The 15,968-nt window shown below is 39.8% G+C and overlaps 1 protein-coding gene across 1 annotated transcript in view; it reads right to left on the reverse strand.

The window, feature by feature from the left end:
- The window catches only part of CNBD1 (cyclic nucleotide binding domain containing 1), a 296,153-nt gene that overhangs the window by 245,089 nt on the left and 35,096 nt on the right, over positions 1–15,968 (reverse strand). The window contains 2 exon segments of the mRNA XM_043506978.1: positions 10,184–10,301; positions 10,304–10,341. Of these exon segments, the coding sequence (XP_043362913.1) occupies positions 10,184–10,301; positions 10,304–10,341 (156 nt within the window).

The raw sequence follows: 15,968 nt of genomic DNA on the forward strand, positions 1-15,968 counted from the left end.
CCATAAGCCCCTATCAGGAAAGGGCCTCCAATGTGTTAGACTCCGTACAAAGATTCAGTCTCTGTCCGCAAAGATCTTCTCAGTATCCTCAGTGCTGAAGAATTTAATTAAATTTAAATTTTTGTAGAGCAAGAGAGCCATTATTCTAATGGCACTAATCTTCTGTAATTGATAAAGACAAAAACACAAAACTACTCTGTCTCTGATTTGCTTCTTCCCTGAGCTCCTCCATCTCCCCAACACTTGGAATGGGGAGCTGTATTAGCAGACTCCTTAGAACCTTAAAATGAGTAGAGAGATTAGTGCTAACAAAAATGCTCACTTCAGTGTCCTCCACAGTGACAAATATTAGAGGCTTTCAAATACCATTGTTTTAAGTACTTCAGCAAGCAAGTTATTAGTACGTCTCAGAAGCAAAGGTTACGAGTGCCGCGCAACACTAGAAGATGGCAGTTGGAAGGGTAGATACAGGAAATCAGGGCTTGCACTTTACAATAATTTACTGAAGAAACTTTCAAAACATCTTTTTTTAAAATGTTGATACAGACAATCTTCCCAAAGCCTCCACAAAATTAATTCTTTAGCTAATCTTGTAGATGTAGAGCACTTAAATCCAAAAAGACTATTGCTAACATCAGATATTAAGAAAGATAGCACAATTTAGATGAATACTGAGAGTAAATAAAAGAAATACGGCTTATAACAACAATAACCTGATTGTTGGGGTTCTCTTAACTTTGATGCAAATGCACTTATGATAATCCAGAAAATATTAATTCTGGTTTCAACACAATATTTACCAAGAAACAATGTCTTTAAAAACAAGCAGTGTTTATTTTTACGGGGTTTTACATTTTAAGTCAGTTTATGATGTGTTGGAACAAGTGTGGCTATTGGTGACAATAAAATAGTTCCAGACAGACCTATTTGATTGTCTAATCTATTAAAAATACCTAAGCATTGAAAGTTTACTAGGATTAAAATGAAACTAATACAGAATATTTGGCCTGAACAATAGTGTATATAAAAAAATTGGCCCATTAGTAATGAACATATTAGTTATGTTCTAAATCAATCACAGAGATTAAGGACCTGATCCTAGCCCGAATAAAGTCAATGGGAGTGTGGCAACTGTCCTCAATGGAAGCAGCACCTGGTTCTAAATCTGTCATATTTAGAAATGGGGAAACCCCTTTTTATCATAGAAGAGCTACACACAAAGGATCATGCAGGGTATGTACATAGTATGTTAACCATATTCCTTCAGGCAATTTCCTGAATTCCTTGCACACTCAAATTCCCACTAGTTTCCCTGGGATATTTGGATGCACATGGACATAGGGTCTGGCCCATAATTTTGCCCTTCACATTATGGGATTTTCCCATTTTTCATTTTATTTTGCAAAAAAGTGACCAACTTTAATGTTACTGTTTCCCTCCTCAAAGCATACACAAAAATATTTCAGGTAATTTGGGGAAAAATCTTTAGACTTGGCCTCTAATTCTGAGTGCCCAACTTTAGACAATTAGGGTAAGATTCTGGGTAATGCCAGAGCTGGGTTTAGTGCAGCTTGGGATGGAAACAGTATTGCTCTCCCCTCCAAATCAAAGCCACAATATTTTTCACTGGAAGGGCCACCTAGAATTAGAAGTCACTTTTGAAAATTTGGCCTATAATATTAAAAAAAAAATCTAAAAGAAATTCTTATTTCTCTGTACCTCGCTTAAGTGTCAAACAGATAGGAAAATTGGAGATGGTTACTTTTTGCCTTCCAGAAAATGTAAATGAAGCATATGCTTAAACATTCTGCTTGTCACTGTTAGAGTTCTTTACTGCTATTAGCTAATTGGCAGTGAGATGTACAATTTCTGTTGCTATTTTGCGGTGAATTTGAACTAAGATATATGGTTTGTGCTGGTATTATACGGTCCCAATTATCTGTTGTGTAATTAGTGGATTTATAAATAAGAAAGCTTGGAAACATGACAAGATGAGGGATTTTTTAGAGAGATCAAGGAGAGGTGTTTTAACATTGCATTTCCCTAACTTTTGTTTACATGAGTGTACCAAGACAGTTTGGAATTGTGAGTGTTAGAAATAGTCCTAATGTACAGAGTGGCTACAAATTTTAAAATAATTAGCCAAGCCAAGGGAACTGCTAAAGAGACAGATAAGGGAAATGGAATAAAACAAAGCCACTATCTGCAAGTGCCACAGACGGGTTTTTTTGTTTTGTTTTTTAAACCTAAGATATGCTTTTGTGCATTCACCAAAAGAAGTCAGAAGCCAAAAGGAAATATAAACAACTACCCTATGGCAGATCAAAGAAAAAAATATATATATATAGGGCCAAATCCCAAAATCCTTATTCAGTCTGTAGTCAGAAAAAAAGTCCCATTGAGTCAAAAGTGCAACTTCTTACAGATCTTCCAAGGGGGATTTTGCTATAATGCACAAACGGTGATTTTTAAAAAAATAAATGTTGGTGTCTTGAGTTAGGCACCTAAAACATATTAAGGGAGGGATTTTCAAAAATGCTCAGCATTGACGTAACTTGTTTCCCAGTGAAATCCGTGGGAGTTTAGGAGCCAAGTTAGGCCACTTTTGAAAATCCCATTGCCATGAACTTCAATGGGACTGCTCACATGCTTAGTGTTAGGCACTTGCATAAGTATCTTGCTGATGAAGGGCTCAAGAGTTCAGTGTAAAATATAGAATTAATTTCTGAAATAGATGGCAACAAAAAGCACTGATCTTTTTACAATTAAAAATGAAATTATAGTCAATATTTGCTACAGGAACCTGCTTGTTCTAGTCTAAAGTGAAACAGAATGAAGAACAAGCAGCATAGTTCACAATGCATACACTGAGACAACTATATTAACTCAAATAAATTTGTTAGTCTCTAAGGTGCCACAAGTACTCCTTTTCTTTTTGCGAATACAGACTAACACGGCTGCTACTCTGAAACCACAATTATACAGTATGCATATTGCAAGTGTCAGACTCATGGAATAAGACATCTTTTTAAAGGATGGTTCCATGTAAATAATATTAACTACAATTTAACATCTATCATTTAAAAAACCAACAGCTTTGGTGAATAATCCAGAAATTTAGCACTGTAGATGGTGTGTGATCTGTTTGGCCTCCAGCTTAGAGTACTTTAAACAGTAGTGTAGTTGAGGGTAAACTCGGGTAAACTGAGGTTATCCCCTTCTCATTTGGAGAACAGAGGTTTAATTTAGGTTAGCTTACCCACTACACCACTGATTTTGCAATTGTGAGCAAAACCTGTAATAGATTGTATTGAGTTCCTGCAAATAAAAACAATTGCACATAAATATGGTGCTTTGACAGAGAGTCAACATTCTCATACTTTGGATCTAGTTGTCCAATTTTAGACATCATAGTTAGGCACCTGAATAAGACTCCTGCTTAGTATTCATGATGAAATCACAATTATTGGCAACTCCTCCTTGATACCAAATGGAGGTATATCCTGCAGCTCTGCCTCTTAACAGTTATATACCTTGCCTGGATGAGTTATCTGTGCTCTGGCATTGCAGGGGAAGGGAGGAAGGGGAGAAAATCTCTCTTCACTTTTCTGTAAAAGAGATCTGTTAACCTATCTCTAACTTTCCTTTGAGGTTGAAGTTGATCTCTGGTCTGAGCTCAAAAACTCTGTAAAATGTATATTATATGGCAGCCTAAATCCTGCATCAGATGCCTTTTCCCCACATACGCAACATTGCATAAGCAGTGTGGGAGGATCTCCCCTTTACATTCAAGACAGTGGGAGAGGATCTCCCCTTTACATTCAAGAAATTGAAGGTAGTCCAATTCATCCACCCACGCATCACAACTAAAAACTGCTGGCTAGGGGAGACAGACAACCAGCCAGCAGGCTAATGCTTATACTGAGCTCATCAGCGCATACTAGCCACACACTGCTCCAAAGAACACCCTGTACGATCCTACCTTGGCTGTCAGGATTCCTGACACGGAAGGGTGCACCTGCCAGTGCCTCACTCTCATTGCTGCACTGACCTGGGAAGCACTTGGCCCTAAGTCTGAACTGCAAAATCTTGATGTTCTTAAGAGCAATTCCTTAGAGTCTCTTCGCCTGACAGAGCTTTGCATCATTGTCCAATAGAAAGATAATGATCTTCAGATCCATCAGACCCTCCAAGGAAAAAATCTTTAATTGGTGGGAGTAAAAGAAAAAAATACATTGCTGGCTTCTCTGAGAGGGTCTCAAACTCTGTGGCAGATGGAAGAGACAAGAGAATTTGTAGCCACATGGTGTGCTGAAAGCTGAAGCTGGATATTTTACAGCTAGTTTATGAGTTCGTTAAAAAAGACAGGGGAAAAAAGTCTGTAACACCAATTTATTCAGAAATAATTCAAACAATTAAGAGGAAACCAAAGCTTACTTTTTCAATACAAAGGCATTTCTTTCATGGCTGCAATTTTTTACAGTCTCCATCTTGAGATGTTTTACTTTATCACAAGATCTATTTCTATATCCTATCTTCTGGAAGATATAATACAGGAAAAATTCTTCCTTCCATTGATACTCAGAGAAATACTATGAAGCCAATGGGATTACCCCAATTTTATCATCATCCATCATCAATACAAGGCTAAAATGACGACTGCCTATGTGTAGGAGCACTAAAAGGGCTGCAGATTGTAGGAAGTTCCTTATTTACTCTACAACAAAGTTGCACAAGAGGCAACCATAATCCAGCCTCTTGCACTCTGGGGGAGCAAGGAAAACAGCAAGCAAATACTGCCTCTAATGCATATCATCCCAGGTGGATGCGTCTGAGAGAGCCAGGATGTAAGTATTGTCAGCGCTGCTTTGACAACACCTCATAGCAAGTATAGCTGCCCAGTGCACTCCCCTCAGCATCCAGTAAACACGATGGGTAAAATCCTGGACCCACTGAAGTCAATGGGAGTTCTGCCATTGACTTCAGTGGAGCTAGGATTTTTCCATATGCCTTTTACAAACATGAATGCCTCCCTCCGCAGGCACACTTCTCGTTCCCCTTTTATACTGCCCCTAGCTTTCCGCTAGCTGTAATTAGAGCATCATTTGAGGTCTGGATAAATCTAAATGTACAGAAGCTAGATGTTTGTAATTGGAAATTAAAATTACTTAATTTATATTTTAAATTTCACAGTATCTGCTTGCACTGAAGTCTAATGTCCCCTGGCTGATACTCATACCTTCTAGTCAACTGTTTGAAATGGGCCACCTTGTTTACATTGGCCTCATTAACACTACAAAAGTGATTTCTACCCCTTCTTATCAATAGCCCACTTCCACCTTAATTGAATTGGCTCGTTAGCACTGATCCCCCCAACTTGGTAAGGCAACTCACATCTTTTCATATGCTGTGTATTTATACCTCCCTACTGTATGTTCCACTCCATGCGTCTGATGAAGTGGGTTTTAGCCCATGAAAGTTTATGCTCAAATAAATTCGTTAATCCCATTGTTGGGATCCTCTTTCCAGGTGTCAGGATATTATCTCACACTGAGGATACCTCTGCATGGGAGGGGACTCCTCTTATTAGGAAGAGACAAGTAATAGCAATGGGGCAGTCAATCATTAGAAATATACATAGCTGGGTTTGTGGCGGCCAGGGGAAACGCATAGTCAATTGCCTGCCGGGTGCGAAGGTTGTGGATCTCTCAAGACATCTAGACAAACTTATGTGCAGTGTTGGGAAGGAACCAGTGGTTGTGGTACATGTAATAATGTCATAAGGAAAGGTAGGAGAGAGGTCCTGGAGGCCAAATTTAGCCTGTGGAGGAGAATATGGTTAGGGCAGAGAAATCCCTTAGGGGAAGAATCATTAACAGGGATTCTCTATGCCCTAGTAAAAAGGAGGGGGCAGAATTTGATAAAGTATAGGTAGGAGCTGAAAAGAAACAGTCACATGAAAAAGAGTCTCATTCATTTACATCACATGAAGGTGGACAACTAAAAAGTGACAAATTTTATAACTGCTTGTATATAAATGCAAGAAGTCTAAATACTAAGATGGGTGAACTTGAGTGCCTGGTATTAAATGAGGATTTTGATATGACAAGCATCACAGATACTTGGTGGAATGATGATAATCAAGGGAACACTAACAACAGGATACAAAATATATCGGAATGAGAGTAGGTCATGCTGGTGGGGAGTGGCACTATATGTGAAAGAAAGCATACAGTCAAATATAGTAAAAATCTTAAATGAATCAAACTGTACCATAGAATGTCTATGGATAGCAATTCCATGTTTGAAAAAGAATTTAACAGTAGGAATATACTACCAACCACCTGACCACGATGGTGATGGTGATTATGAAACACCCAGGGAAATTAGAGATGCTATAAAAATAGAAAACCTAATAATGGTGGGGGATTACAACTATTCCCCATACTGACTGGATACATATCACCTCAAGTCAGGATGCAGAGAAAAAATTTCTAGACACCATTATTGTTTGCTTCTTGGAGCAACTAGTTCTGGAACCCAAAAGGGGAGAGGCAATTCTTGATTTTGTCTTCAGTGGCACATAGAATCTGGTCCAAGAGGTGAATATAGCTAAATGATTTGGTAATAGTGACCATAATGTAATTAAATTTAACACACGTGTACAGGGGGAAAATACCAAAGAATCCCACCACAGTAGTATTTCACTTTAAAAAGGGGAAGTATAAAAAAAATGAGGAAGCTAGTCAAACAGATATAAAAAGGAACAGTCACAAAAGTTAAATGCATGCAGTCTTCATGGAAGCTTTTTAAACACACTAGTAAAGGCTCAGATTAAATGTATACCCCAAATAAAAAAAATTAAGAGGACCAAAAATGCCACCATGGCTAAACAACTAAGTAAAATAGACTGTTAGAGGCATCCTTTAAAAATTGGAAGGTAAGTCATACTGAGGAAAATAGAAAGGTGCATAAACTCTGGCAAGTGAAGTGCAAAAGTATAATTAGGCAGGCCAAAAAAAATTTGAAGAGCAACTAGCAATAGACAAAAAATAAGAGTAAAAAAATATAAATACATCAGAAAGAAGAAGCCTGCCAAAAAAAATCAGTGGGGCCACTAGACAAATCGAGGTGCTAAAACAGCACTCAAGGAAGATAAGGCTGTTGCAAAGAAGCTAAATCAATTCTTTGCATTGGTCTTCACTCCAGAGGACATGAGGGAGATTCCCACCCATGAGCCATTCTCTTTAGATGACAAATCTGAGGAACAGTCCCAGGTTGAGATGTCAGTACAGGAGAGTTTGGAACAGATTGATAAATTTAACACTAATAAGTCCCCACGATCAGATGGCATTCACCCAAGAGTTCTGAAGGAACTCAAATTTGAAATTGCAGAACTAACTATGGTATGTAACCTATCGCTTAAATCAGCCTCTGTACCATATGACTGGAGGATAGCTAATGTTATGCCACTTTTTTTTAAAAGGCTACAGAGGCGATCCCAGCAATTATAGGCCAGAATGCCTATACTTCAGTACCAGGCAAATTGGTTGAAATTATAGTAAAGAACAGTATTATACGTATAGATGAACACAGTTTGCTGGGGAAGAGTCAACATGGCTTTTGTAAAGGAAAATCATGCCTCACCAATCTATTAGAATTATTTGAGGGCATCAACAAACGTGAACGAGGGTGATCCAATTAATATAACGTACTTGGACTTTCAGAAAGCCTTTGACAAGGTCCCTCTCAAAGGCTCTGAAACAAAGTCATGGCATAAGAGGGAAGGTCCTCTCATGAATTAGTAACTAGTTAAAAATAGGAAACAAAGGGTAACAATAAATGGTCAATTTTCACAGTGAAGAGAGGTGAATGGAGAAAGTGAATACGGGACTGTTATTTACCCCTTCACATAACACAAGAACCAGGGGTCACCCAATTAAATTAATAGGAAGCAGGTTTAAAACAAACAGAAGGAAGTAATTCTCACATGTGCAACTCAACGCTAGAGGATGTTGTGAACACCAAAAGTATAAAAGGATTCAAAAAAGAATTAGATAAGTTCATGGAGGACAGATCCATCAGTGGCTATTACCCAAGATGGTCAGGGTTGCAACCACATGCTCTGGGTATCACTCAGCCCCTGATGGCCAGATGCTGGGACTGGACGAGGGGATGGATTACTCGATAATTGCCCTGTTCTGTTCATTCCCTGCTTCATTCTGAAGCATCTGGCAGGATTTGGAAGACAGGATACTGGGCTAGATGGACCATTGGTCTGACACAGGATGACCACTCTTATGTTCTTTTATAAAAATCCGTTTGAAACACAAGTGTATTGACATCTACAACACATCTGTGTGAATTTTAAATGGTTTCATAGAAACCATTCATAGGTTTAACAAAATGAAGCCAATTTTTACTTCTGGCAGATATACTGGGATGAATGAGTCACTTTTGACACAGTTTTGACTCTGACAAGGGTGTGATACTTTTGAATCTGTTAGGCTGTGACAATTGGAGTGAGTTTTTTTAAACAATAATCAAAATATTCATTGGTGTTTGCTTTGTGCCTAATCTGTAACAACCATTTGGCAAACCTAAAAACATAAAAGTTGTAACTCCAATGCTAACATCTGACTCTGATTGACAGCACAGACACACGTGCACAGGCACCGATGGAACAATGCCACATTCCCCACTGGCACAAACACAGATTGGCAGGCCGAGGTGGTGGCAGCATAAGATTCTGACATTTCCGGAGGGCAACTTACTTAACATTTTGAAATTAACAGCACAATATGACTAGCAAGCATGAAAATAAGAATAATTGGGTTATTTAAAGCAGAAAGCTTATGAAAAGGAAAACTGTATGAAATATTAGAATTATCAAAAAAAGTTAAATAAAAAAAAACTATCTACCGATTCTGGTACTATGTGTTTGGCTGATAAGTCATCAAGTGAAATTACAGGGTCAAATGCATCTTTGGTGTAGCTGACAGGTAATGGCTTAGCCCAATATGTCATGAATACCTCTGGTAATTGAAACACAGGACTAAGTAGAGAAAAAGGAAAAGTTTATCACTAATGCTCCAATCGGCAAAGACTTACTCATGTGCTTAACTTTGCTCCTTAGGAGTTGTCTCATTTAAGTCAATGGAACTGTTCACAGGAGATGATCCAAAGTCCACTGTACTCAACAGGAAGAATTTCCCTGGCCTTATAATCGGGTCCAAAATGCATAAAAGTTAATTAAAAATCTTTGCAGGATTGGGGTTTAACATTTTTCAGTTTCCCGAGCTATGCAATACATTCTTTAGTGAAACCATTACATATTTAGAAGAAAATATGCATCCACTAACCCAGGTAAGGATCCTTAAGATTACAACATGGGTCTGCAGAGCATAGGACAGTTGACATTCCCACATTACCACCAGGAGGCCATGCAGCACCCAATCCAAGCAGCACTGTTGAGATTAGGTGCCACAGGACAAACCACTCAATGAGTGCAGAGCGACAGCATCCTCTGGCCTTCCGATTGGCCCATGCTCACTATTTAACCCTGGAGAGTGCCCTAGGAAATTTTCTGGTTTACTATGGCTTCAGATCGCGTCTTGCTTATTGATCTCCAGCTTCCAACCCCAGCCTGACTCTGACCCTGATTCTTGATTCCAGCCTGGTAACTGCCTCTCCTGTGTGCTTTCTGACCCCAGCCTGACTCTTGTCTGTTGACCCTGGCTCTATAGATTACTCTGATTCCCTGCTTGCTGACTATCGCCGTGTGGCCATCCTTTATTTGTTGACATCAGCCCAGCTGTGCCTACTAGGCCAGACTGCGTATGCCCCAGTCCCTTAAAAACCTAAAACAATGTTCAGCTTCTCTAATATTATTTATAGAGCGACAACAGCGTTCTAGGTGTTTTAATGACAGGTATGACTATGGTCATGGCCCCAAAGACCTTACAATCTAAACAGATAATGTGTAAATACAGGAAAAGTATGGGAATCAATTTAAAACAGTGTCACTGTTCACTGAAGTTTAGTGCAAGTCAGATTAATTCCCAAATGTATTATACTAACAAAAAAGATTTGATATTTTCTCATAAATTAAAGCCATGTTTTGAAGATGTCCTGTTCCTAAACTAGCTGAAATAAAGGCAAAAAGACTGATCATAATACTTACATTTTTCTCAGTATCCTTATTAGCATATTCATCTTCTCCTTGAACTCGGGAGATTCATGCCACACCTTCTTGGGATTTTTGATCTTTTGAACATAAATACCTATATCATGAGATGTTCATCTACTTTACTTCCATCCACTGATTCACTGGAAAGTACCCTAAAACATAGGAAATACAGTTTTATAGGAACAGAACAGTATACATGACAACCTTGTATCTATATGATAAGTTGTTGAATTCCTTAGTACAGAGGTCCCCAAACTGTGGGGCATGCCTCTCTAGGGGTGCATGGAGGAACATCCAGGGGAGCATGGCGGGGCCCAGGCCAGCCTTCACAAGGGCAGGGAGGGAGTGCCAACCACCCCTTCCTGCCCCCAACTCTGCTTCGTTCACACCTTCAGCCGTGTCCCCAGCTCCCAGTCTTGTGCCTGGCTCTGTCCCCAGCCTCCGTGTAGCTCCGTTTCTGACACCCTCCAGCCCCCAGCCTCAGCCACTGGCCATGGCTCCGTTCCCAGCACAGGACCGAGGCTGGGTGTGAGGCCAGGAGCAGAGCTGCACCTGTCCATAGGCCTGCCTGGCTGCCAGCTCCTACTGCAGCCCAGCTGCACCTCTGCCCCCAGCCATTCCTCGAGCTTCAGTCCCTGCCTGTGGCCCTGCTCATGGCCCCTGACCCACCCCCAGCTGCATCCCATTGCCCCTGTGTGTCCCTATTTCCTCTCCCCCCCCCCGAGCTGTATCCCCACTTCCAGGGTTGGGTGCTACCCTCAAAAGTTTGGGGATCGCTGCCTTAGTAGGAGAGCAGAGATATGATTGCGTTTTCCCCCCAGATATGCAGTGTTTTGTGGTAGTCTGAAGTGTTTAGATAAGTAAGTTTTTTCATACTCTAATTGTTTTAATCATGTATGAATGGTCATCAGTGGGTTTAATCTGATGGGATTTAAAAATCTGCATTATAGGACTGACACTGAAAATAAATATAATGCTGTCTATTTTCATTGTGATTCACCTCCATCCGCACTGGTAGAAATCATGTTACTAAACAACAGAAATGGTATATTATCTAGCTTTCTCTTTCTATTGAATACAACATGCATTTATGAACAACACTTAAAAGACAATCTAATGTTAATCTCAGATATATGGTGTACCTCCCATGGACAGGTACTGATCACAGGTCTGATCAGTCTGTAATAAGAAGATTTGGGAGATTTTATTAGGATTCTATTCTACCCAGCAGAAATGTGGCCTTCTAAGGCTGCAGCAAACCCAATAACCAGTACAACTGGAAAAGGGAACAAAAAAACACCATGTAGATCCAATGGCTCAAGCCAAAGCTTGGGGACGGAGGCCCAGCAGACCTGGTTGCTACTACAACCCATAGGCAACAGTTGTGTCTGTGGAACTCACAGGGAAGGATATGTTTATTTTAAAAAAGGCCTAAAACACACCCTCCTCTTACTCCAAGTCTCGTACTCTAAATATTAAACAGGCTGACTCATTAGGAAACTAAGAACTGTGATGAGTAGGTAAATTAAGTGAGTCAGAACAGCTTCTTAAAACAAAGTATTATTTATTTTTCCATAGGAACATAGCATTCAGAGAAAAGGGGTTAAAAAACAAAAGGCCTATAATGCATAGGTCTCACATAAAATTTAGCTTTCCTTAAGATATACATAGGTACCAATTTAACCCAAAATACCCCCATCTCTGGGTACTTTCACTACCTCCATGCTCCCTGTCTTCCCTGAGCCTCAGGGAGTGTCTGTTTAAACCCAAATAGGCCTTTTGTTCTCTATGACTGCAAGCTGGGACCACCTTCCTTTGCCAGATTTGTCTAGTGAGCACACCACAGGTTGGAGGCAAATCACCAAAGAGAACAGTCCAGCCATTGTCTTGTAAATCTTGGTAGATGGCTGACTGTCTACAGTCATTGTAGTTCTTTCCTGGGGAGGTGTGAGGTGAGCTCCCACAGGATATTAGTCCTTTAGCAAACAGCATAATAATAGATGTATACATAATAGTCATAAAAATACAGATGTCTTCCACATTCTTCAGTGTTTGCCTCTAACAGGGAACAGTGGTGTTCCCAAATAGTTCTTTAAAAAAAAAGAAACAGGTAAGAAAAAAGAGAAGCAACACCACCAGCAGGCAACAAGAACAGCATCTGGAAAAGGACCACTGCATCTTTTTAATCATGTCACCTCCAACTTCTCTCTCAGCTGACCAGCATCACAGTCAACAACAATTTGGGATAAGTGCCAGAACACGTCTCCATCTAAGGAAAGATATAATGGACAATCTAATTGCCCACCACATTTTGCTCTTTTCTAGATTAACCTTTATCTACTGCAGAAGCAGTTATAACTCATAAGGTTTATGCCTTCAGCATACAAAGTGACTTATTTATGGGGTTGAAAGAATTCCATGCAGCAATGTGTTAAGATTAAATCTAAACAAAAATCATAATAAAAAGCTTTATGATAAATCAGTTAGTTTTAAAAAAATATTAGAAAGTGTTATTTAGCAGTTGTTAATATTCCCATCAGGCGACTGAAGCTAGAGGATACATCTGTTTACATTTTCCATACTTGCAATTATTTGCATGGCTTCTTGTCTATTTCCATTTGAGTTCTAGAAATAGATTAAGTGACAGAGGTAAAATTTACATCTAATCCTTTGCTCTGAAGATGGATTTCCAATGTGTAAGGGTATCTTGAAAGTCTGCCAGCAGCTTCCTAGGAACCCTGACATAGGAGATACTGATGGGATGTGTTAAATACAGTTGGTTGGGAAACTTTTGATGAAACATTCTCTCATTGGGATTTGCTGGTTCATCAAAATTAAATACTTCATGGCACCATGTTGATCTCAACAAAATTCTGTAAGAAACCTAAGTTCTTGCCAGCTTACCAACCCAGATTCTCACCAGCTTGCCTGGCAGGCTGATGGAGAGCTGGGAGCTTGGAGTCCTGGTTCTCAAGCTCATAGTTCCTCAGCAGTTTGGGCTCCCACAGCTTTAAAGCTCCCCGGGTCCCTGGTTCTGAAGCATCCCACCTGATGGGCTTGCCAAGGAATCAAGTCTCCCATGGTCTCTGCTCTGCCTACCTCCAGTGTTAAATAATGGCCTGATCCTGTAGTAGTTAGAGTTAAATCAGTGTTAAGACACCCATTTATTGGGAACAAGACTGGGGCCTAAATACATATTTTTCCTACTCTAGCCCAACCAGGCCCTAGCCAGCACTGCTGGCTTTGTGTATATACTAGCTCCTTACACATGCACTCCACGAATGGACTGCCTTGTCCCACCATTGCCTTTTTACTAGTGGGGGGTTGTGTCAGTAGAGGTTAGCATAGACCAGTGGTTCTCAACCTGTGACCCAATCAGCACAGAGCTGAGGACCATGTGACATCCTCAGGGAATAGCTACAATACAGGTAGTATTGGATGTGGTCCACAATGGCAAATAGGTTAAGAACCACTGGCATAGGCCCTTGAATGAATGTATGTATCTGTTAAGATTTAGATAAATTCCCTGGTTCTAGGACCCATGAGAGAAAAGCCTACAAAGAACTGAAAGTCTAGCTCTGTGTTATCCTGGGAGGTCACCAACTATGACGACATCAAAGCTCTGTAAGCACCTAATAATGCACACAATATAGATGTCCCTGAGCTGTAAAAGTCAGATCTGAATCCAAGTTTCCCTAAAAATTCAGAATGTACAGACCCATGCTCCTGATTCAATTCATTGTATGTGGAGGGGAAAGTCATGAACTTTGGATGCTAAGTTTCAAAATTTGATGGTGTTTGGATATGGAGGTTTTATTTGTTCAGGTGCATAGGCCTGATTCTCCACTTCTTTTCTCCTAGTATTGTCATTGACAGCTGTGCAAACTGAGTGTGAAGTGCTCCCAAGACAGAGCAGAAGCATTTTATACCCACTTTGCACAGGTGGAATTCATGACTCAAGCTGCCAGAGAGTGAAGAATCTGGCCCCATTCTTTTTTTTTTTTTTTTTTTTTTTTTTTACTAACAAGTGATTGAAAAAATTGTGATTAATTGCTCAATTAATTCACTGTTAAACAATAGAATATCATTTAAATATTTTGGATGTTTTCTACTTTTTCAAATATATTGATTTCAATTACAATACAGAATACAGAGTGTACAGTGCTCACTTTATATTTGTTTATTTTTATTAAAAGTGTTTGCACTGTAAAAAACAAAAGCAGTATTTTTCAATTTCCCTATTACAAGTAATGTAGAGTGCAATCTCTATCATGAAAGTTGAACTTGCAAATGTAGAATTATGTACAAAAATAACTGCATTCAAAAACAAAACAATGTAGGCTCTAAAGTTTTACAAGTCCACTCAGTCCTACTTCTTGTTCAGCCAATCGCTCAGACAAACACGTGTGTTCACATATGCTGGAGAGAATGTTGCCCACTTCTTGTTTCAAATGTCACCCAAAAGTCAGAACAGGTGTTTGTATGGCACTGTTGTAGCCAGCATCACAAGATATTTACGTGCCAGGTGTGCTAAAGATTCATATGTCCCTTCATGCTTCAACCACCATTTCAGAGGATGTGTGTCCATGCTTATGATGAGTTCTGCTCAATCCAAAGCAGTGCAGATTGATGCATGTTCATTTTCATCATCTGAGTCAGATGCCACCAGCAGATGGTTCATTTTCTTTTTTGGCAGTATGGGTTCTGGGGGATTATTTAAAATATTCAGGTACAGGCATAGAGAGAAATTCCTTCTGGAATAGCTCAGTGTGGATTAAAATGACCGGGGCTCTATCAGAATGAAAAATAAAGCAGGTGAATAAAACAAAAGGGTAACTGTCTGAATTTAATTAGGAGATCTGATTTAACATCCTGCAACATCGTCTATTTTGCTACCACCTGCTGTTTTCTATCAGCTGATTAAGGGCTTGTCTACATGGTCAGGTAATGTGGGGGTGTGATTTCTGAAGCACACTACCATGTTGCACATTAATAGGTCCTTGTAGACTCTGCTGGTGCACTTTAATGCAATGCTGTTTGAAACTACTATGTTAAAGCACATTAGGGACATTTTAGTGCACACCAGAAAGGTCTGCATGGACCGATTAACAGATCAGTGTGTTTTAGAAATCACAGTACTGTAATGTGCGTTACCCCACCATGCCAACAAACCTTAAGAAAGATTAACGCTTGAAGGCATGCCAGTTTCATTTTTCTCTTTAGTCGATCCAATGCCTACAAATTCTTGTTGTGATTGCCCTGCTGTAAAATCCTACACCAATATATTCATCATTGATCTTCTTCCTCCCTACCCCTTTATTTAATGTATTGACTATTTATGACCCTCATTTTATTTAGCAGCTTTTCTAGCTATATACCAGTGGTTCCCAAACTTGTTCCGCCACTTGTGCGCGGAAAGCCCCTGGTGGGCCAGGCCGGTTTGTTTGTAATGGCCGCTGCTTCCCACAGCCCCCATTGGTCTGGAGCAGCAAACCGCAGTCACCGGGAGCCGCAATCGGCCGAAACTGCGAACATGGCAGGTAAACAAACCGGCCCAGCCCACCAGGAGCTTTCCCTGCACAAGCACAGAACAAGTTTGGGAACCACTGCTATAGACTATATCTGAACTCTTTGTGTAGCAACTGGCACATTTGAGGTCACTTGGGAAACAAATCCACTCACAATATTCTATATACATAAACGATATTTTTCCCTTTAACACCATGTCCCATATTGCTGAAACATATGCATCACTTGATAAAAAAATTACAGAGCAAGA

The sequence above is a fragment of the Dermochelys coriacea genome, chromosome 2, assembly GCF_009764565.3.
Source record: "Dermochelys coriacea isolate rDerCor1 chromosome 2, rDerCor1.pri.v4, whole genome shotgun sequence".
NCBI lineage: Eukaryota > Metazoa > Chordata > Testudines > Dermochelyidae > Dermochelys > Dermochelys coriacea.